This window comes from Neofelis nebulosa, chromosome 6 (assembly GCF_028018385.1).
Source record: "Neofelis nebulosa isolate mNeoNeb1 chromosome 6, mNeoNeb1.pri, whole genome shotgun sequence".
NCBI classification, from domain to species: Eukaryota; Metazoa; Chordata; class Mammalia; order Carnivora; family Felidae; genus Neofelis; species Neofelis nebulosa.
The window spans coordinates 6,799,354-6,821,635 of record NC_080787.1 but is presented as its reverse complement, the minus strand read 5'-3'; the positions used below and the strand labels follow the sequence as shown (position 1 = coordinate 6,821,635).

The window sequence follows — 22,282 nt, the reverse complement described above, 5'->3', positions numbered from 1 at the left end:
ACGTGAGAAAAATTAATAGGAGAAAATCAAATTTAACAGCATACATATGGGGAATCCACACAGACATGGAAATTCCAAAGACAGCCAGGCCAAACAAGGCATGTATGTCACCCTGAACTAAGAAGGGGGCAGAGGTCTGGGACTAGGAAGGGAAGGAATGCATTCACAGGGCAATAGAAGCATGCTAATTCCATGTTTGTCCTGCCATATGGATGGGTCACTCAGATCAACTTTACCGCCGCCAATAACCCTGTTCTGGGAAAGACCCCCAATTTAGGTTGTTCTATGTAGTTAGTACCAAGAGTTTCTCCGAGCCCGCGGGGTCTTCACTGCCTTCAGCTCGGAATAATCTTCATGCCCAGTGGCGCATCTTGGAGCGGCCTGCCCTTGGCCCCCACGAGCCGAAGACAAAAGGTGAGGGGAAGTCAGTTATGGGAAGGTCACCAGGAGAACAAGAATGAAGTCCGTCAGGCAGATTTAAGTTGCTGCCTTCTCCATTGATAAGGGTCGAATGCTGTCTACTGGTGTGGCCGGGTGAACTGGGGAGACCCTGAGCCCTAAGACCTCGACCAAGCCCAGATCAAAGATGTCACCGAAGACTCTTGGTCGCCTCATGAGGAAGAATTCAAGGGCAGACACAACACAGTGGATGAGAGGTACACTCGAGATGTGAGAGCCGGTGAGCTCAAGGGAGGGAGAGAGCATGTGTGAACCAGGGTTGAGGTTTCTGTCATTATTGACAGTGGTTAACAAGGAGGAGGAATATGGATTACCTGGGGGCGGGGATTTCTTGGAAGCAGGGTTTTGGGCCTTTTCCTCCTCACTTGCTGGGGGGCTTCCTGTCCTGGCGCCCGCCATCTTGGGCCCCTCCAGTGTGCTGGGGCTTTCAGGGGAGTGTGGCCAGACAGGCCTGTGACCCACCCTGCAGCTGGGCACGGCCTCCTCCGCCCTGGCCTCCAGGCATCCTCTTAGAGCCTAACTAACTGCCTACTGTGACACTGGAATTAACCTTTCCCCTTCCTGGTAGAAAGGGAAGGAGAGACATCTTGATAAATCTACTTACTGTTTTTAGAGATAGAAGGGAAAGACCAAGAGCTTTTCTGGTCTCTGCTTTATCTCAAATGCCTTCAGCTGAAAATAAACCTTATGCCAGAGTGGAATATTCTGGGGTGGCCTATTCTGCCACCTTTCAATACCTAATGCTAATATTTTGTTGGTATTTGTTCGTACAGAATTAGGTCAGTATTAATAAAAAAAACCTGAGGAGCGCTTGGATGGCTCAGTTGGTTAAGCATCTGACTCTGGCTCAGGTCATGATCATGATCTCACAGTTTGTGAGTTTGAGTCCCACGTCAGACCCTGCGCTGTCAGCTCAGAGCTCAGAGCCTGCTTCAGATTCTGGGTCTCCCTGTCTCTGCCCGTCTCCCACTCACGCTGTCTCTCCCTGTCTGAAAAATAATAAGAAAAAGGTTTTTTTTTTAATTAAAAAAAACTTTAAATCTGCACTGTATTTCTAAGTAATACACAGAGAACATGTCTAAACATTTTAAGGCAAACTAAAGCTGTCTCTTTACAATGCTTCTCAGTATTGTATCTTAACTCCATCACAGGATACTATGCCCCTCGGGTCTTTTGCCTAAATTAGGACACACACTGGAAAAAAGAGCTTAAGGAAAACGTGGGACAAACGTCAGTACGAGCAGTTGAGCAGTAAAGGTCAGGTCTTGGGGCCTCTCTGGTGACATTGTCACTTTCCTCCAGTACTGCACCACTTACCTGCTGAGTTTTCATCTGGTAAGGAATGAGAAGACCAAATTCTCTGTCAAAATTTTGGTTAAGATGAACCTTTATGGATTTGTCCCGAATATTTGGTCAAATGCACAAAGACATATATATTCAAGGTGATTGCAACGTTGTTTTAGTACCAAATTTCATCAAACCTAAGACACTCACTGTTGTAAGTTAAATAGCCCATTCTGTGCCAATAACCTGTTAAAAAGCAAAATTCAACCAAGTAAATCTAATTGGCTTCGTTAAATGAAGATTCATGAATTGGGCAGCATCTGAGGACATTGAAAAAAAAAAATTTTAAAAAAAAAAAAAGAATGTTTAAGGACGATCAAGAGCAGAGGGGCCAAGGGGTGAAAGCGAGTTCACAGAGTGGTCAGAGGTCACAGGCAGAGGTCACGGACAGAGGTCAGATCACGCCAAGCTGAGTTGTATAAACCATCCGAAATTACCATTCGAAGCTTCGAACGTGGGAGTAGCACAACCCGACCTACATTTTTTCCGGAAGTTCACTAACACAAGTGTATTGTGAATACAAAGTTCAGAAGTAAGGCCAGAAGTTGGGAAACCATTGCTGTAGTCTGCTTGAGAGATTTGGCCTAAAGGAAACAGTACAGAGTCATTAGGCATAGGATGTATTTGGCAAGTGTAACTAACTGAGTTTGCTGCTGAGGTTCGTTATGCACATTAAAGTACGTGTCTTTTCCATTAAAATTGTCTTGTTATGTACCAGTCTTCCTTCCTGGTACTTACAAATGAAGATTTCCTTTAAAAATGTAAATATCTCTTACAATAAAGTAACTTCTATTTTCAGACATTCTCCTGTATCTGCTGTTTCGCAAAAATAATCAGTTCAGAATAATCCTTACGAGAAAGAGGCACACTCAGCTACCCTTCAGCTGTGAAAGGTACAAGGAAAATACCTTGATTTGAATGAAGTTCATCTTGATCTATAAAAGTCAGTGAGTATGAGAAAATGGCCCAAATGGCATTATATTTTCATGAACTAATACACTGTAGGTTTATAGAGAAATAAATACCTTCCGCTATCACTTTCAGAAACTATAAAGAGCCTAACCAACTTCCCAGATCGCTGCCCACTGCCAACTTTAACAGGATGCGTTGCCAGGCAAAAATCCATGAAGTCAAAGAGGGAGGCTACTGGTTGGTGGGAATTTTACTGACTTTTAAAGTAGAGAAAGTAGGGTCTGTAAAATGTATTCCAATTAACTCATGTTGGAGAAACACAATTAAAAGCAAAAGGAGCGGGGCGCTGGGGGGCTCAGTCGGTTAAGCATTCTTGATTTCCACTCAGGTCATCATCTCATGGTTCTCACATCTCTCTCAGTGCTGACAGCATGGAACCTGCTTGGGATTCTTGTTCTCTTTCTCTCTCTCTCTGATCCTATCTTCTGGCTCTCGCTTTCTAATTAAATTAATTAATTAATTAATAAGTAAATAAATTTAAAAGGAAGGAAAAGAAAACAATCTTTTTATTCAACACACATTAAGCCAGAATACTATGCTCATCATAGGTAATCTTCTAAAGAGACTGCAATGGCACAGAGAAACCTCACTTTTTTAGTGAGATTTAGTAGCTAAGTGGGTACATCCCTTTACATTAGATAGGTTTTGCGGTGTGGATGCAGGTAACAGCTGAACTTGGGTCCCTTTCCTTCTCAAGAAGCTGGCAAGTAGAGGACTGTTTCCCCTGATGATTACCTTTCAAAGAGAGTAAGATCCTTGAGGAAAGTCCCCGAGTTAAGGGGCCAGCAAAAGACTTATTTAGCCATAAAAAGGCAAGAAATTCTGAAACAGAAAAAAGAAAATAGAAGGACCCTCAGGGAAAATTAAGCCTCTTATTTCCTATTTGCATTTGCCCTTGAACTAACTTATGCTATCCGTCCCTTTATAAAATATATAGAATATACCCCCACTGGTTGAATGGGTTTTGTTTCTCCAAGTGTTGGGCAAGTGTTCTTTTATTGCCACATAAACGCAGAAAAGAAATTTAAATATCTTAATGACATTTTTAAATTATGTGTATTTCTTTTATAAAATTTAAATGGAATACTTTGGAAATACTGTAATGCAACATTTGCTAAAAGTAATTCATTGATATAAAGGGTAGCAATAAAATCATTGGATAACAAGGGGATTACATGCTAATGCTGAAAAAAGTGTTAAAATTTCGCAGAATTTAAGCAATAGTAAAGTTGTATGTATATTTTTTTCAGCTAAGTATATTTTCATAAAGATTTTCGTAGAAAGACCAAAGTGTACTTTTTTCCCCCTGCATTAGAATTTTTACTTGTTCACTAATGACAAATTAATTGCTCTTATAATTAATGAGAGCTTTTAAAAAAATTTCAAATGATATATTATCTAGGAAAAAAAAAACCTCTACTGAGATACACTTAAAGACCTAGATGGATGGAGAGATTCAGTATTTTTCAGGTTAGGAAAACACAGTATTTACCATAATAAATGTATAGCGAAATGCTATTTTTCAATGTTACAAATATAACCTTCAGCACTGCCAGTAGACTAATCAGAGGAACAGTGAAAACTCAAGAAATAATTTTAAGTGAAATATTCAATATATGAGCAACTAATTCCCTCAAATCAGTGGGGAAAATAATATGCTCTACTGGTTAGCTAGCTGGTTAACTTTTTAAAAGTTAATTCTCTATACAAGAAACCAAGTCTGGATTATTATAGTTAAGATTATCTTAATGGCTCTCTTCATTATGAGTAAAATGTAGTAGGAACTGCTGTTGAAACTGAAAACTGCTCCACCTTTGCTGGAAGAGAATTTAGCAATACACCTGCAAGATCTTAAAATTCTCTGTTTTACTAGCACATCTTGTTCAACATCTAGGAAGTTAGCATTTGGAGCATTATTCCCCCCGTATAACCTTACAACATGCACAGTCTTACACACATAGTTAGCAAATGCATGCATATTTGTTGGGACATAAACGGAGTATTTTCTTCCCTGTGCTCTTTAAAGTGTATCCTCTGCAGTGTTAAAGTTTCGTTGCTTAATGAGGATGGGGTACGGAACACGCTACACGAGAACGAGGGGAAATTGCCCGGGTCCTGGGTGTAAAGCGCTCCAAGAACAAAGGAGGCTCGGGTTTAGGTCCCTCCTCCAACCCAGGCGGACTTCCCGCCGCTGCCCTTCCGGTTCTCACTCCGGTCCGCAGAGGTTGCCTATAAAAGGGAGCTGCGCGCTCTGGCTGCACTCTTCTGCTCTCAGACTTCTGGAAGATGTCAGGTCGCGGCAAAGGCGGGAAGGGCCTGGGCAAGGGGGGCGCGAAGCGCCACCGCAAGGTGCTGCGCGACAACATCCAGGGCATCACGAAGCCCGCCATCCGGCGGCTGGCCCGGCGCGGCGGCGTCAAGCGCATCTCCGGCCTCATCTACGAGGAGACCCGCGGGGTGCTCAAGGTGTTCCTGGAGAACGTGATCCGGGACGCCGTCACCTACACGGAGCACGCCAAGCGCAAGACGGTCACGGCCATGGACGTGGTGTACGCGCTCAAGCGCCAGGGCCGCACCCTCTACGGCTTCGGGGGCTAGCTTTTTAAAGGTTCCCGTCGCTTACCGAAAAGGTCCTTTTTAGGGCCCCCAAGTTTTCGTTAAAAGAGCTTTAGTGCTTGTCTATAAACGGGTCTCAGTAGAGCCGTTTTTAAATGCGGCTTAATGGTTACTTCTGCCCCGGGAGTTCAACGTGGCCGGAGGATGGGAGTTGAGACCCAGCGGGACAGGACCTGGGCCTCCCCTCCCGACCGCTTTTCACTGCGTGGTGGCATTGCACGGCATCTGGTTATTAATTGGGTCATTAGCTTAGTCCAAAGATTGAGAAATCTGGAAGCGTCCGGCCTTAAGGGCCAGGCCCACACTAACCTAAGCTAACACCGACCTTTTATACACATCCCTTCATGTCCGATCGTGAAGAGGCCAAGCAAAGTAATGTTCCTCTTAACAGGAAACTTGTTTGCAGAGAGCTCTAGAAGAGAAAATCTATCTGTCCTCTTGCACTGTAGACCATATTCATGATTTATCCGTTCCTTTCTCTGTTGGAAATTTAAATTGCTGTATTTACCTCCATGACCTAGCACGGCAATGGGCATTGTACTCAGCTGTACGCCTTCTCTCCTTGCTTATCTAGGAGTGGGATTGCTCACCAAGATCTGTGCATATTCAACTTGACAAGAAATGCGCAGCTTGCTTCTCAAGGTTGTAGTTTGGGCTACATTCCCATATTCCACAAGTGCCCAGAGTTCCTGCTACCCCCCCCCACCCCATCCCCCACCCCCCCACCCCATCCCCCACCCCCCCACCCCCCCCCCCCCCGCAACATTTGGCAGACCAGATTTTTGCCTGTCCGCATTTGCTAAATTGTATCTCATGTATTTAAATTGCATTTCCCTGATCGTAACAAAGTTGTTTACTTTCTTACAAGATTTTTGGCTATTTTGGAGTCAGGTCTAATAATGTTGGGTTTATATTCTTAGGAGTTCTTGCAAATGATGCCTGTTCGTACAGGAGTTATTTCCCTCGGTTCCTCAAAGAGGCTGCTCATGGCATTATTGGGCTTGGAGATGGAAACTTTTCTGAAATTACTGGCAACTGATCGTCCTACTCTCTTAGTAAGCAATGATTGATGGCCCGAATGCCTAAAATTTGCAAGCCATTATGAAAGACAAAAGGCAGAGTGAAAGAGAAGAAATCCTGCCTATAATTTGTTTCAATTTGTGGTAAATACTTTCCGTGGACTCTCTCACGTAATCTTGATCGGTTTTATTATTCTCATTTTAAAATGGCAAAATAAAGGCACTGCCAGCCAAGTCAAATAACCAAGTCACAAATATATTCTATAACACGAACCTGTAACGTTTTTAACCATTCTTCTCTGCTTAGCGCGGCTAGAGAAGCCATCACCGAGAGTCGGCTGTAGTCCTAGTCCCATGATGAAGAAATGGCAGACGTGTATCAGGACAAGTACAGGGACAGCTCGTGACTATCCCAATCTGATCGTTATTCCGATCTCCTCTACAGTAGAGCCGATTGTGGGCCTGAGAAAGTCACTTTCATCATCTCTATTCACACAGATTTCATGTTCTCCCTGGAGAGCACATAATTCACGAAGTTCAGATCCATGCTCTCCTACAGATAGGCGAACAGATGCACAGACTTTAATTTACTCAAATCAGTAGAGGCACGAGATTCCAACGGTTACTTATATGCCCTTATTTTCCCCCATTATACCACCTGTCCCTTCTCTCTCTGGCGGTATGAAGAACCAGTAAGCTAGCCACAGTATTGCGAGCTCTTGTATTCCATTTCTTTACTCAGAAGAAAAGGTAAGCTTATCTTTACCTTCATACCTCTCTCCCTCAGGGTGGTCTGGCACTGTCCCGGCCCCAAATGGGCCGGAGGCCAACTTTTTTCCCCCTAAGCTGGGTGAAAGCACTGCTCTACGAATCTAACGTCCCCTCCGGCACACAGTATCTAATTATATCGTACCGCCTAGGACACGCGATAACCGGAGGTAAAAGTCTGGCTTTGGAAGACCAGTGGGGACTGAATTTACCAATAGAAGCAGATTAGAACGCCTAACGGAGAAAAGTTACAAGACAATAGGCTGTTAGGATCGACAGGAAGCCACTCTTGCTCACAACCAAAGGACCCACATTCGCGCTACAGCCAGGAATCATTTTTAGTTCACACAACACACGTATACAAACTTGTGTTACTCTCCCGTTAAGGGGCATACTAGAGTGTTTGCTGCAAACCCGCAAGAGTCAACTCACAGCACATCCGGTTTCCTTCCAGCCAGAGGCGGTTACGGGCACAGTAGGCATGACTCACTGCAATGGAATCCTCATGGTTGCCTCAAAGAAACCGCCTGAACTGGAGCCTAGATTCTAAACATGTAGTTACAGCTCTGATATTGACAGGTTAGTGGCTCTTAAAAGAGCCTTTGGGTTAAATATTCTTACTTGGCAACTTTACTTCGCGCTGGTGTACTTGGTGACGGCCTTGGTGCCCTCGGACACGGCGTGCTTGGCCAGCTCCCCGGGCAGCAGCAGGCGCACGGCCGTCTGGATCTCCCGGGACGTGATGGTCGAGCGCTTGTTGTAATGCGCCAGGCGCGACGCCTCGCCCGCGATGCGCTCGAAGATGTCGTTCACGAACGAGTTCATGATGCCCATGGCCTTGGACGAGATGCCGGTGTCGGGGTGCACCTGCTTCAGCACCTTGTACACGTACACCGAGTAGCTCTCCTTGCGGCTGCGCTTGCGCTTCTTGCCGTCCTTCTTCTGCGCCTTGGTCACCGCCTTCTTCGAGCCCTTCTTCGGGGCCGGGGCGGACTTCGCTGGCTCAGGCATGGCCGAGAGAAAACCTGTCGCGCTGAGAAGAGAAACGAAAACTATACTGCGGACAAAGCGCAACTTGTCCTTTTTATGTAGAAGCCCTTATGCAAATAAGGTGCAAGTTACAGTCCTGGGTCTGATTGGTGACTAGTCAACTTGACGTCAGCAGTTAGTTCTGCCCAATCGCAACGCGAGACTCCCAAAGCTTCATTCTCATTGGATGAAATAAAGCCACCAGCTTAGCCAATGCAAAGTCTTCTTTTTCGCGCTCAATAGGGTTATAAAAAGTGCTGGCCTGGTGCTGGCTTTATCAGGTCCACTCTGTGCATCTGTGGTCGTCATGTCTGGACGCGGGAAGCAGGGCGGCAAGGCTCGCGCCAAGGCCAAGACGCGCTCGTCGCGGGCCGGGCTGCAGTTCCCGGTGGGGCGCGTGCACCGCCTGCTCCGCAAGGGCAACTACGCCGAGCGGGTCGGGGCCGGCGCGCCGGTGTACCTGGCGGCCGTGCTGGAGTACCTGACGGCCGAGATCCTGGAGCTGGCGGGCAACGCGGCCCGCGACAACAAGAAGACGCGCATCATCCCGCGCCACCTGCAGCTGGCCATCCGCAACGACGAGGAGCTCAACAAGCTGCTGGGCCGCGTCACCATCGCGCAGGGCGGCGTCCTGCCCAACATCCAGGCCGTGCTGCTGCCCAAGAAGACCGAGAGCCACCACAAGGCCAAATAAGCAGTAAGGTTAGGGAAGTTGCCAAACAAAGGCTCTTTTCAGAGCCACTTAAGCCATCAAAGAGAAAGCTGGTACACACTATCTGCTGTGTTTTTTGGTGACTGTGTTGTAAGGCCTCGTTAATCACGTGGGAGATGAAGTGTCAATTCTACAGGCGATGACTACATGTAGTCTGACCTACAGGAAGGACAAGCTGGAGATAAGGGGTAGCGGGTTTAGGACAGGCTTGTCCAGAGGTTTCAGATGGAGCCAGTCAGGCAAATTCCTGAACTGATTTTGATTTACGTTATCCGTTACCAGTTTTAGGCGGCCAAAAGTACTGGATGCAGTGGCCACTTTTCCAGAAATTTAACTATGAATGTACTAGAAGAGTTCTGGAAAAGGACACTGATTCTTAAGTGCTCTAAATTTTCAGGTGATGGAATTCTTAGTGGTCTTCCCCGTTTAAGATTTCATTACGAAGGTAGTTAGTCTGACTTACTGGTTAAAAGTACACAGAACTTACTGAATCCCACATTGGTACATCCTTGGTCCTATTTCTTTGGAGCCCATGTGTTCATTTGATTCACTCTTCCAGCAGCTCAGGACCCAATAGCGGATGCAACCTAGAAAATCTGCCTCCGTGGAAATTACTCCAGTAAGAGACAAACACAGAATCATACAATAGGTTAGGTGTCAAATATCTTGTGCAGAAAATAGAGCAGCTACACAGCATAATGGGGACCCCTATTTTAGATCGAAGGTAAGTGTAGATAACTTCTTTAAAGGTGTATCTGATCAGAGACCGACGTTCATCTAAAAAAGAGATGAGCCAGGGAGATAGTAGAGGAAGAGAATTACAAGTGGAGGGAACTGAAAATGCAGAGGCCTTAAGACAGAAGATGTGTGTGGCATTAGTTGGGAACAGCCAGCAGGCCCAGAAGACTACGGTATGAAAGCAAGCGGTGCGGGGCATAACGTAGGACTTTGTAGTATGTGGATTAATGTGGATGAGTCATCAAAAGCGGTAGCAATCCTGATCTCTGAGGTAATCAATTTGATAATACAAATCAAAGTTGTCAAAATCTGTGGACCCCAACCCACTTAAAAAAAAAAGAGAGAGATACCATAAAAGTAGTATTAATTTGTCGTGTGGTCACAAACAGCGATGTTAAGAGCGCACAGTTTATAATTCAATACACACAGATCTGTTTGCTACTGAATGGAAGGAAGAAATATTCCTCTGTCCAGATTTCTTCGAGCCGGGCTAAGAACTCAATTGACATGAGACGGATTAGGAGGAGGAAAAAAATGTTTTGTGACGTGCGTGGGGAGGCCCAATAATGAAATTGACACTTGAACGGACTGTAAAGCGGGCAATTTTCATACACTTGAGACAAAAAAACAAAAAAAAAAACCCAAAAAGTGAGGATTTGACATGGTAAAGAAAACAGATGTTTGGGAATCTTAATTAGTAAGAAATTTTAAGTAAAAGTTGGGCTGAGGTAGTCGATTGGTGAGAGACGTCACAAGGCTTGTTACTCTCAATTCACTTTCTCTGCTGATAAGTGGTCTTTTACTTTTCCGTCCTGGGAGGTGACCCAGGGATGACCCAGGTGACTAAGGGAGATGTTTCCTGCTTCCCGGGGGACCGAAGATGGTGTGAGGTCCTCGCACCTGCTGCTTCCCAAGAAGCTCCCATTCAAAATAATCAATACGCCATAGAGGTCCATTTGGGGCGGCCTCCCGGGGCCCCCACACTAGTCCTGGTCTTAGCTCGCGGAAGCCCTACTGACTAAGCAATAATAAAATGCCAGAGGCCCAGGACAAACATTATGGTGACAGAGCAACGCAGGTGAGGTTCTCCGGGAGCGGATGCCCAGATGGAGTTTGGGGTACAAGATGTTATTAAGGACCAACAGCTGTGACTGTAGGAAGAGGAACTAGGACCGGACAGAGGGTCAGAGGGTCAGACCGTGCCGCAGGCCAGACAAACGTGGGGGCACAGACCCCTGAGCCGCCCGTCAGCGATGTCCCGCACTGGGCAAAGATACCCCCGGCCCAGTGCGCATGTCCCCGCTTTGCTCTGTGCGGGCTGCAGGCTGCCCTGGACGAGGGCGCGGCCTTGCGCCGGGTCAGGTCCTGTCACTCGGGCAAACCCTGAAGTTGCTCGGCGGCTGTTCTAACCGCACTCGCTCTGCAGCTGGACAGCAAGGCTTCCCCGGAGGGGGGTCTGCGCCCTGCATTTGTATGTCTCTGACATACGTTAACATGCATGTAAACACTGACGGTGAGTAATGTCTGTGACGGTGTTTGTAAAACTTACTTTTAAACACATATGGCTGGTATCACCTCTTTACTTTCATTGGGGAATTCAAAAGGGATGTGGTTTCTTTTTAGAGAAATGAGAAAATCTACAGACTTTCTAAAAAATTTTTACTAATGTTGTCTACTCCCGTAAGATTGTATTAGATGCTTGATTCATCTCAAAGGGAAAGTGATATACAACAGTTATAAGGACTACAGGGTGGGGGGATGTGGGGGGGCGGGCACCTGGGGGGCTCAGTCGGTTGAGTGGTTGAGAATCTGACTCTTCACTTCGGCTCAGGTCACAATCTCATGGTTTGTGAGATCGAGCCCCATGTCAGGCTCTGCACTGACAGCAGAAAGTCTGCTTGGAATTCTGTCTCTCTCTCTCTCTCTCTGCCCCTCCCTCCCTGTCTCTCTTAAAATTAAATAAATAAACTTTAAAAAAAAAAAAAACCACAACAACAGTTATAAGGACTACAGAGGATCTTCCACTGGCCCTCCCTCCTTCCTCCAGATCCAGCCAATCACCTCACTCTCCCGGTACTGGGAAATAATCCAGCCTTACACCATGATGTGGACGCTTCAGAATGAACAGCTGAGGCCCAAAGGGGAGGAGAGGGAGCCTTTCAAGAGAACATGGAAGGGAGATTCCATACAGACCACTCTGGGCTACAGATGAGGTGGGTATTGTTCTAATTCCAACCCAGAAAAGAAATGCTATGGGCTGAGTGTTTGTATCTCACCCTCACCCCCTAGTTCTTGGGCTAAAACCCTAAACTCCAATGGGATGGTACTAGGAGGTGGGACATTTGGGAGGTGACTGGTTTCCCATGAGGTCATGAGGGTAGAATCCCCAGGATGGGATTAGTGCTCTTATAAGAGCGAGAAAGGGGCACCTGGGCACCTGGGTGGCTTGGTCAGTTGAGCGTCCGACTTAGGCTCAGGTCATGATCTCATGGTCGAGCCCCGCGTCGGGCTCTGTGCTGACGGCTCAGAGCCTGGAGCCTGGTTCAGATTCTGTGTCTCCCTCTCTTTCTGCTCTTCCCCTGTTCATGCTCTGTCTCTGTCTCAAAAATAAACATTAAAAAAAAATTTTTTTTAAATAAAAAAAAAAAAAGAGTGAGAGACTAGGACACCTGCCTCCCCGCAGCCCACAGAGACCTCACATGAGCACACAGTGAGAGGATGGCCTCTACCAGCCAGGAAGCCAGCCCTCAGCCGACATTGATTCTACCGGCACCTTGATCTTGTGGTTCCTAGACTCCAGAACTGCGACAAATAAATGTATTGCTGGGGAAACTGGGGAGACCCTGGGCTCTGGGGCCTCAACTCAAGCCAGACCCAAAGGAGTCCCGGAAGGTTCCCGGTCTCATCAGAAGGAATTCAAGGACAGACACGCTGGTTTCCCACTTTTTCCTCTTCACTTGCCCAGGGGCTTCCTGTCATGGCGCCGCCATCGTGGGCCCGTCTGGTGGGATGGGGCTTCTCAGGAGTGCGGCCCCGACAGGCCTCTGACCTTCCCCACAGCTGGGCACGGCCTCCTCCGTGCTGGCCTCCGGGCTTCCTGTGGGCTTCCTGTGAGAGCTGAACTAAATGCCTGCTCTGACATTGTTATTTAAGCCGCCAGCCTATGGTGTAGGCTCCCACAGCGTAAGCCAAGAAAGTACAGTGTGATTCAATCAGATTCTCAATGGGTAAAAGATAACTCTGTAAATCAAGATACTATCTACCTCAACACAGAACCCGTAGGTAACTGCCCTTCTCGTAACTACCTGGTCTTCTGTACTTTGGTCTAAAGTGTGCAAACCTTGGTTGAGAAGGTTAGAAGGGACATGTTGAAAGATTTTAGCAGAGAAGTAGCGTGTAGATGGTCAGATTTGCATTAACAAGCGCCAAATGAGGGGCGCCTGGGAGGCGCAGTTGGTTAAGCGTCCGACTCTTGATCTTGGCCCAGAGGGTCGTGATCCCACAGTCCGTGGGTTCAAGTCCTGCACCGACAGCGCGGAGCCTGCTTGGGATTCTGTCTCTCCTTCTCTCTGCCCCTCCCCTGCTTGGGCTCGCGCCCGCTCTCTCTCAAAATAAATAAACAAGCTTCATAAATATATTTTTTTTAAATGAGGAAGAATAAAACTAGATTTCATTATTCAAGTCATGTTTACAGTAGTCGTTTCCTGAAAACGAGGATCACAGTTAATACATTCTTTTCCTCGTTCTATTCTTTACTCCTTCATCTCACCTATTACTAGATGGAGTTGTTGTAACACATGGGGTATAGGGAACAATTGTAAGGTCAGATCTAATGTTTAATATCAAAGCAAAATATCTAATATTTATCCCCCAAAGTAACTACATGATTCAGACTTTCCAGCACCTGATAGGAGTTCTGACATTTACAAGAATGACTGATACCTACACTCACAACTGGCCATCGGCATATAAATTTAAGATCCCAGATCTCCCTTGGAATAACACAAAGGAAAATACCAAAAGAACTCTGAGGGCAAAACTGCCTGTGCAAATTAATATCGTTTGACCCCTCAAAAGCTAACCGCATTATATTCATGGTAGAATTGCGAAACTAATTGGTGTCTTTGTGGAGAGATCATTGCATCCCATACTCTGCTTGCTTGAAACATTTATGAATTAATAAAATTATCAGATCAGAATTAGAAAGCCCTGTCAGGGACGGGCCCTTCTGATTTGGCCTGGCACTGTCGCTAAATAAATCAGAAGCCTCTCTGAACATTCTAGTCAGTTTCCAAAATGTCCTTTCAGGAGATCAGTTTGCACAAAGAGATCATATTCGGCTTGTTCCGTCCCTTTCCCAGGGGAAGGAATGCTGTGTTACAGTGATCTTGTCCCCCCAACCCCCTCAACCTCCCCACTCAAGACCTAACCAGAACCATTGCCAGAAGCAACTAGATTCTTTCTTCCTGGCTTCTCCTTTCCCTCCCATTGCCTCCCACTGGCGGAAACTACCCAGAACCCTGCTGACAAAGGAATCAAGAAATATAATCTATAGTCTTCTAGCCTTCGGGATACAAAGAAAAGCATGAGGTGGGAACAGAGACACAACAGACACACACTCATAAAGCAAAGGGTTCACCATGCATGGCCTTCTCTACATCCACGACTTCTTTTCTGCTTTATTTCTTTCTCATAACACTCTAATCACAAGGGATTGTTTACTGCTTCTAAAATAGGTGATGGCTCTTCCTGCCTCAGGACCTTTACATATGCTGTTTTCAAGGCCCAGAGTGTTTGTCCATCAGATCACTCTTTGCATAACCTCCTTTTTTTTTTTAAATTTTTTTTTTAACGTTTATTTATTTTTGAGACAGAGAGAGAGCATGAACAGGGGAGGGTCAGAGAAAGAGGGAGACACAGAATCTGAAACAGGCTCCGGGCTCTGAGCTGTCAGCACAGAGCCCGACGCGGGGCTCGAACCCACGGACTGCGAGATCATGACCTGAGCCGAAGTCGGACACTCAACCGACTGAGCCACCCAGGCGCCCCAACCTCCTATTATCCTACTATTATTTTATGTCATTTTTCATAAAAAAATCATCTCTCGGTGAGGTATTCCCCGAATCCTGATCCACATTACACGTTCTGCAGCCATTCGCTGTTACTAGACCAGATTCTTAAACTCCTTATCAATTACCATATTTTACAAACACATATCTTATTTGTATTTGTGTTTAATGTCTGTAAATGTCACTAGCATGTAAGCTGAAAGAGGTCGGTATGGCAGCTAGTGTCTCACCAGAAAAAGGACGCTCAGACTGAATACTTTGCTATCGTTTCATTGGCGTGTGAAGAGCAGGGAGCAAGTCGTTAAGAAGTCGCAAGGGACAGAGAAGCTAATCCATGTAGGCCGTCACCACCCCCCACCCTCCCAGCCCCAGAGGGCAATGGGAGGAAAGGGAATCTGGAGACAAAGGGTGCTCCTTCCTCTGTCTAAACTGCCAAATCCAGCCGGGAAGCCGGAGGGCAAAGATTGAATTGGTCGATTCAGAGGTCAGCCTCCCTGCCGGTGAAGGAGGGGAGAGCAACTGTCTGGCCCAGCCCTTCCCTTTGTTCCCCGGCACTTCCTCTTGTCCTTTCCCACAGGAAAACTCTGTATTTCCAACATGGGAGGGTGAACTGGCAGCCTGCTCACCGGATAATTTCAGTTTGTTCAGAGACCCACCTTAAATTTAACATGTTACCACCTTCTTAGAAGGTGTTGGGGTAAAAAGTGAGAAATGATCAGCTGACAGAATACAAAGCTACTAGGGATCCTGCTTCTGACCAGGAGGCTTAAATTAGCCATCTCACTTCCTTCTAAAAACTCATTCCTTATCACCCTGACCTCTGCGAGCACCTTAGCCGCATTCTCACACACACGGGGGTAAAATCTACGCCTTTATTCCCGTGGGACCCATGTCCTTGCGAGTCTTTTTTTTTTTTTTTTTTTTTTTTAATTGTTCCGCCACAATGTTTTTAGTGCCCAGGGCTGGTGGCAAACAATACTTAGAAGCTTCTCTCACTTCCAGTAGTATCTTTTTCACCCCCATTGGATAACAGACACCCAATTACTTCCTGGAAATTGGGATGAATCATCCCAGCGAGAAGAGGAACTCTTTTCTCTGCCTATTGGTTCAGTGGCACGGGGAGAGACTAAAATGCGCACAGGCCGTTCTCAGCCTTTAAATTTGTTGAAACTGACTAATCAATTAATTTGAAAACTGACAATGCTCCCTCCTGGACACATTGCTCTATTGGGCATGAAGACCTTCAAGCCCTCGGAGCTGAAGTTCACAGGGGTAGGATACAAAATTCTCCTAATGGATTACCGGGTGTAATGATGAGAGGGGCCATTCTCACCTTGACGCCTTGATTCCCAGATCCGTGTATTCTGAATACAGAGGGCATGGCTTTCTGTGTTGCCCCTTGTTTTAAGGCGCGGTTGGAAGGAACACCCTGCAGGACAAAAACTTGAAGATCCTCATCTCAGTTAGTGGCATAATGAGCTTCCAGAAGGCCATTTCACAGTTCTATCAAGCCGCTAGCTTCTGGGGTGATGCGTGCATGTTATGACCGGTGAATACCATGGGTACAAGGCCATTGCCTCAAAGTATGTGCCCGACTTAGAGGCACTGTTTGGGGTTCCATGATGATGGGAAGGGTATCCTGTGGGCCCGTGGATGGTAGTAGGAGCTGAAACATATAAACAAGGAAAGCAAATTCAGGCCCCAGATAGGTGTCTACCTTGTAAGGAAAAATCAGTGCTTCCTCCGTGAAAGAAGGGTCTGGTATAATCAAATCGCTAACTAGTGGCCACTTGATGGAGCCCCGAAAGTGACCCGGTAAGGACGCTCAGCAGCAACCTCTGCGGTTGGCAAGCAGGACAGTCAGCAGTGATGGTGGCCCACTCAGCTGGGTGTTGGTGAGCGTTTGATGTGAACCTGCCCAACTCTGTACAGGGAGAATCTTGCCTTCGCTGTTTGGCCGGGGAAAGAGGTTAACTGATGCCCACAGAGAGGTCACCGTTTCCACCTGATGGTTAACAGCCTTCATGGGAGGAGCCCTCTGGTAATCACTTTGGGGTGACTCGAATACATTCAGATGCACACCCAGTGCTGTGCTGACAGGATCTCCCTTACCCTTGGGCTGAGTTGTAACTTACAATGCACAGCCATACAATTCCACTGGTGCTAGAATGCTCTGCAAAGCCAATCGATACGGGCCATGATTGCCAATCCTCTGTTAACTGGTCTTAAGGAGTTCACCACGACCTTATTGAAGGAGGTTGAAGGAGGCGTAGCCAGGCAGTAGGAACAGATATCAAAGGAGTTCAGATTGCATCACACACACACCCCAGACCATCTCAGTTCTGGTCTTATCTATAGAATTTCACTTTCAAATATGATGCTACTGTGAGTACCCAGTTGTATGACTCAGTAGATCATAGAACACCTGGGGAATATCTGTGGACACATATCTACTTTGTGTCCCAACGTCACGCATTCAGTAACTATAATGGCTCAGTAGGTGTCAGAGGCTACTTTTACATAAAGAATCGTTGTCATTAGAAGAAGCCATGGCCTTACTCTAAGTCCCCGGGTGTAGTACTCTTCATGAGGTTTGCAAGAGTCTCTTGGAGCATCCCCGTGCGCCACGGATAACCTGCACTGGGAGGACTGTGTCGCGAGGAGAGGGGAGGTCAGGAAAAGCTTCCCGGACGAACTGAAGCTACTGGATCCAACCGGGTGAAGAGCAGGCAGAGGGCAGGGCAGCCCGCCAGGGGGCAGGGCCGTCCCGAGGGGCTTCCGGTCCACGCCGGCAGCGCGCAGTCGGGTCCCGGTTCTGGCAGCCGGGGAGGCAGGAGGAAGAGGCCGGAACGAGACCGGAGCCCCTGCGGGCAGCGCGGGGTGCGGACCCAGGCCGGCCGGGCCCTCCCGACCTCCGGCAGGTGCATCGGGCGGCACCCAGCCGCGCGCTCCGGAGACCCCGGACCCGGACTGCGCGCCGGGCCCCGCAGATTCTGGCCGGTTGGGGCACAAAGGGGCCCCAGGATGCCTCTCTCCGAGGCAGCACGTCTCCAGCCTGCGGCCAGAGCGCAGAGGACCACGCGTCGTAAAACTCGGGCAGAGACCCGCGTGGGCCGGGACGTGGGAGTGGTGCGTTCGCGAGCGTTCCCGCCGCCGGCGAGGGGCCGCCAGGGTCGGCCACGTCCATGTGGCGGAACTTAATGTTCCTCCCCTTCGGTTTGCTCGCCAAGAGCACAGTATCCGAGCGGGGAGGGCGGAGCAGTCATCGGGGTGAGCAATTCAAAAAAAAAGGACGGACGGCCCAGTGCAGGTGTCTCCCGACGACACAGGTAGGCGTTGCTGACCAAGGAGGAAGGCCGGGCCGGGAGCGGGTGGCCCGCGGTGGCGCGCCGTGATCGTATAGTGGTTAGTACTCTGCGTTGTGGCCGCAGCAACCTCGGTTCGAATCCGAGTCACGGCAGGAGTGTGTGGTGCCCGCCTTTTTCACCGCGACCAGGGGACGCCTGAGACCCGTGTCCTTCACCACCAGCCCGACCTCAGGCATCCCTGTCTCGACCTCAGGCATCCCTGTCTCGTTTTAGTGCTGTTCTCCCCAACCATGCCCAAGTCCCGTGGCCCTGTGGGCACTGGCTGCAAGTCCCAAGAAGAAACTGAAGTGACAAAAATACACATAGAGACCTTTTCCTTTTCAACAGGAGGAAATGACTGTCCAAACGCAGACCCAGGTTGCTGATGGGGTCTTCCCTAGGGACAAAGGCCTGATTATGAATCACGCCTGCTGAGTATGGTGGCTGGGCCAGGGCTGAAAAACTGTGACCTTCTGATCATCTGGGGAAAATTGGGGAGGGCGGGGAATACGGCTCAGAAGAATAACCCCTACCTCTAGCCTCTCCCGTTTCCAGAATGATTTAGAAGGGGGCAGGTGGACAGGTCAGGCGGGTGTAGGGAGAGCTGAGCTGAGGTGGAGGTGTCTGGAAGGAGACCCCCAGACCCCCAAGAACTCCCAGGAGCTCGACAACCCACAAATGGCATCTCCTCTCTCCTGGGCCTTGTGGATTTTGAACGCTCAAAAAAATACCATTTGCTGTCTATTTTGTCATATTTTTGGAGCAGCTTTGAGCAATTTCCGCGTGAAGATCTCCCGATTTCCAAAAGCTTTCCCTTCCTAAGGCTTCAGTGGCCCCCGTTCCTTCCCCAACTGTCTAGGTGACGTAGGGTCTGACGCTCGCACCCACAAAGCTTCTGAGACATTGTGACTGAGGCTTCTTGTACTGCCGGGGTCACCTCACGGGCAGCCCCAGTGGCCCGACCGCAGTCATACCAGTCACCCAGGGTCACCCGTTCCACATCTACTCAGTTTTCTCTGTTACGTGTGTTACTTCCACTCAGTCTTACAGGGGCAAGGACGGGGATCAAGCGCGTGTTTTACATGGTGAGGACAGGGGTCGAGTGCGTATGGACCCAGAAGGACCGGCTCCTGTCGATTCTTTCGCCACCAGTGAACAAGGAGACTGATTGAGAACAGAGACAAACGGCTTGTTCCGGGAGTTCTCCAGAACACATGTTCTCCAGCTCTTAGTGGCCCGAGGAGTAGGTCATGCGCTGTGGCCCAGAGGCCACCTCTTAGTAGCAGGAGGGTTGGTGTCCTCGGTCTGGCCCCGAACTCTCATGTAGCACCAGGCGAGTGCGGGGTGAAGACCTACGCTCTGTGATTTGCTCAAAAGGCCCAGAGCTTGCTTGGCGTGTCCCATATGTTTACCTGGTACCATGTGTGTGTTTCTATTAGATGTATATTAGATTTATATTAGATATATTAGATGCTCTGCTCATGGCTCTATTGTGTAACGTTGAGTGAACCTCAGTGGCAAATCCGGTCTAAACTGAGCGGCGGGGGGTGATAAAAACCACCTTGTCCAGGGAGTCCTTTTACGTAGGCATGAATATCGGTCTGGGAGCCTCCTACACAGCATGCCAGCCACATCTGCAGACAGGAAACTGCCCTCCTCGACGGCAAGTTTTAGTGCCCTAAACTTCTCTGCTCCCCATCGTCCTCCTCTCTCAAGGGAAGCGAAGGAGAATTACCACTTCCTACAACTGTTCTGAAGATGTAAGGGCGTGACGGGCGTGGTGGCACTGGCTCGGTGAGGTACAGACCCCAAAGCGACCCAACGAGCCATTGTCGTTATTGGCAAATCAAGAAAGCGCGTCGCGACCTCCACGGAGGGAGGGCTTCGCGCGGTGCTGATGGTGTGGACACTGGAGCCAAAGTCAGCATCTTTTTAAGGGGCCTGACTGCCGCGTCGTGCCATTTTGATGGGGAGAAGCCAAGAGCAGGAAGAGCTCTTTGTCCGTCCTCAGGATTAAGGTTTATTTCAAGATCTCGGCGAGGCCGCGGGTAAAGCCGGTCGTGGCCAAGACGTTTGCCACAGTAGGTTATATACGTTCGGGGAAAGCACGCAGCGAGGTCAGGGGGGAGGCAGATCAGAGGAAGCGTGGCCACAAGTCAGGGAATCAGGAAAAGGAAAGATTTGCGTCCAAGAAGCTCTGTTGTCCTGTGAGCGGAAATCAGAGGGAGCGCCCGGGGCAGGGGCCATTTCTCCCAAGAGGGCAGCAGGCCGACTCTAGACTCTACTCTAGACTCTACGTAGGCCGCACCAGCGCCTCCTTCGTGCTAACATGGCTGCTCAGATTGGAAAGCTTTTCAAGAGGAGAGGCGGAGGGCTTTTCCTCCAGGGCCCTAGGCAGGCTTTAGCTAGACTCGTAAAAGGGAATAGCCAGGCCTCACAAAGAACCCGGGGCAAGAGAGCTGCGCGCATACAGGTCCCGCCTGGGGACCAGCTGGGCAGTGAGCACGAGCTCCCGGCCCACGTCCGGACACATCAGAGGCAGCCCCACACTTGACCCGAACCTCACCCGCGCGGGCCTCCCAAGACCCGGCCTCCAGTCTTTCCTCTAAGTGTGAGGCCCCGGGGCAGGACAGACTGCCCCAGACAGAGGCCGAAGGCGAGAGGGACAGCAGCAGGCCCTAAGCTGAACAGAACAGGTAAGAGCGGGCTCAAGGGACAGAGAGACATCGATTCGCGTGGGATCTGCCTCACAGCTCTCGGTAGTCCCTTGGCCGAGGCAGAATTGTTAGCCATCCTCCTCCACCGCCGTAGCTAAAATGCCTAAACGCTTTGCTTTTCGTATTTCAGCCTTTGATCTGCCTATCCTGAACTTCGACGTACATTTTGAAGTGTGGACTTTTCCCCAACACGTGTAATTGAGTCAGGAAGACTTAATGAAGAGTGGACATGCCCTCTGGACCCGCCCTGCCGCCCACCTCGGATATGATGGTTTCATTATTGGCCTCGATATTGTGCCATCCATTCTGCTCCACTGGCTTACTTCTCGATCTCTGCGAAAATGCATGCATATTGTTATCCTTTCCGGTACATCTAGTATTTACAAGAGGAAGCCATCCTACCTTCTTTATCTTCTTTTTAAAAATGATTTAGCTGGCGTGGGTGCCTGGGTGGTTCGGTCGGTTGAGCGGTTGAACAGCCGACTCCTGACTTCGGTTCAGATCTTCCAGTTCGTGAGATCGAGCCCCACGTCCGGCTCTGCACCGACCGTGCAGAGCCTGCTTGGGATTCTCACGCTCCCTCTCTCTTTGCCCCTCCCTGCGCTCTCTCTCAAAATAAGTAAGTAAACATTTTAAAAAATGACGGAGCTGGCTAAATCTCTCCGGTTCTTCCAAGTATTAGGATCTGTTGGAGTTCTGACAGAACTCTCATTTAATATATATAATTTTAAAGAGACTTCGTATTTTTCCCTTATAAAGCATTTTCTCCCCTTGATACAGTGTTTCTCTGTGGTGACTTAAGCAGTTTTTGATATCGCTCCATAATATTTTATGACTCTTCCTGTGTAAACATTATCAATTTGTCGGATTCATTCTTGGGTATAATTTTTTAGGCCTTATTTTCTGTATGTTTCTGAATTAAAATTACGCACAGTAAGTACCAAGCGTGCCAAACTCAGGTATTGACTTTAAACGTTCCTCGATCCTCTCTTTTCTCTATGGATAATATCATATTATCTGCAACTGGTGATTCCTTATTTATTCCTTTTCAATTCTTATATATTCCTTTCCAGTTTGAAATCGTCCTAACAGACCATGATTGCTCCTCCCACAAGGAATGAGTGACCTTAATTTTACTTGCACGGCTTTCTATAGGTCTTATTTCAACCCCAAATTCACGCACAAGTTATTGAAATCTCTTTCGAGGGTGTCTCTCCACATCCCAGTTTCTCTCAGCTTTGCACCTCCGGGAAGAATTCCTCCCCAGACCTTCCTGAACCCCCGCAATCCCACCCCCCTCTTGCCTCACATTTGCATCTGGAACTTTCTGTATCCCCCTGTTTCTCAACTTGCATTTTCATTTTTACCTAGATCCTGGGGAAGGCAGGAGTAAAGGTAAATTTCACAGGGCAAAGCACTTTTGAAAACGTCTCCCACACTGGATGGATACTTGGGTTTCACGTGGCATCTAGAGTGGATTTGGTCTTGAAGA

The 22,282-nt window shown here is 48.2% G+C and overlaps 3 protein-coding genes, 1 long non-coding RNA gene and 1 other non-coding gene across 5 annotated transcripts; 4 read left to right on the top strand and 1 right to left on the bottom strand.

The window, feature by feature from the left end:
- The first annotated feature begins 5,053 nt into the window (after nucleotides 1–5,053).
- LOC131515298 (histone H4) lies at nucleotides 5,054–6,092 on the top strand. Its single transcript, XM_058736048.1, has one exon. The coding sequence runs from the start codon at nucleotides 5,062–5,064 to the stop codon at nucleotides 5,371–5,373; it is 312 nt and encodes a 103-aa protein (XP_058592031.1). The 5' UTR covers nucleotides 5,054–5,061; the 3' UTR covers nucleotides 5,374–6,092.
- Nucleotides 6,093–6,582: 490 nt separating this feature from the next.
- On the bottom strand, nucleotides 6,583–8,231 carry LOC131515290 (histone H2B type 1-K). Its single transcript, XM_058736041.1, has one exon. The coding sequence runs from the start codon at nucleotides 8,187–8,189 to the stop codon at nucleotides 7,809–7,811; it is 381 nt and encodes a 126-aa protein (XP_058592024.1). The 5' UTR covers nucleotides 8,190–8,231; the 3' UTR covers nucleotides 6,583–7,808.
- A 266-nt stretch (nucleotides 8,232–8,497) lies between these two features.
- On the top strand, nucleotides 8,498–8,953 carry LOC131515283 (histone H2A type 1-E-like). Its single transcript, XM_058736030.1, has one exon. The coding sequence runs from the start codon at nucleotides 8,515–8,517 to the stop codon at nucleotides 8,899–8,901; it is 387 nt and encodes a 128-aa protein (XP_058592013.1). The 5' UTR covers nucleotides 8,498–8,514; the 3' UTR covers nucleotides 8,902–8,953.
- Nucleotides 8,954–17,544: 8,591 nt separating this feature from the next.
- Nucleotides 17,545–22,053, top strand: LOC131513655 (uncharacterized). The gene is made up of 2 exons (XR_009262697.1): nucleotides 17,545–18,055; nucleotides 20,921–22,053. It is a non-coding gene; the product is annotated as an uncharacterized LOC131513655 (long non-coding RNA).
- Nucleotides 18,115–18,186, top strand: TRNAH-GUG (transfer RNA histidin (anticodon GUG)). Its single transcript has one exon. It is a non-coding gene; the product is annotated as a tRNA-His (tRNA).
- Nucleotides 22,054–22,282: the final 229 nt, after the last annotated feature.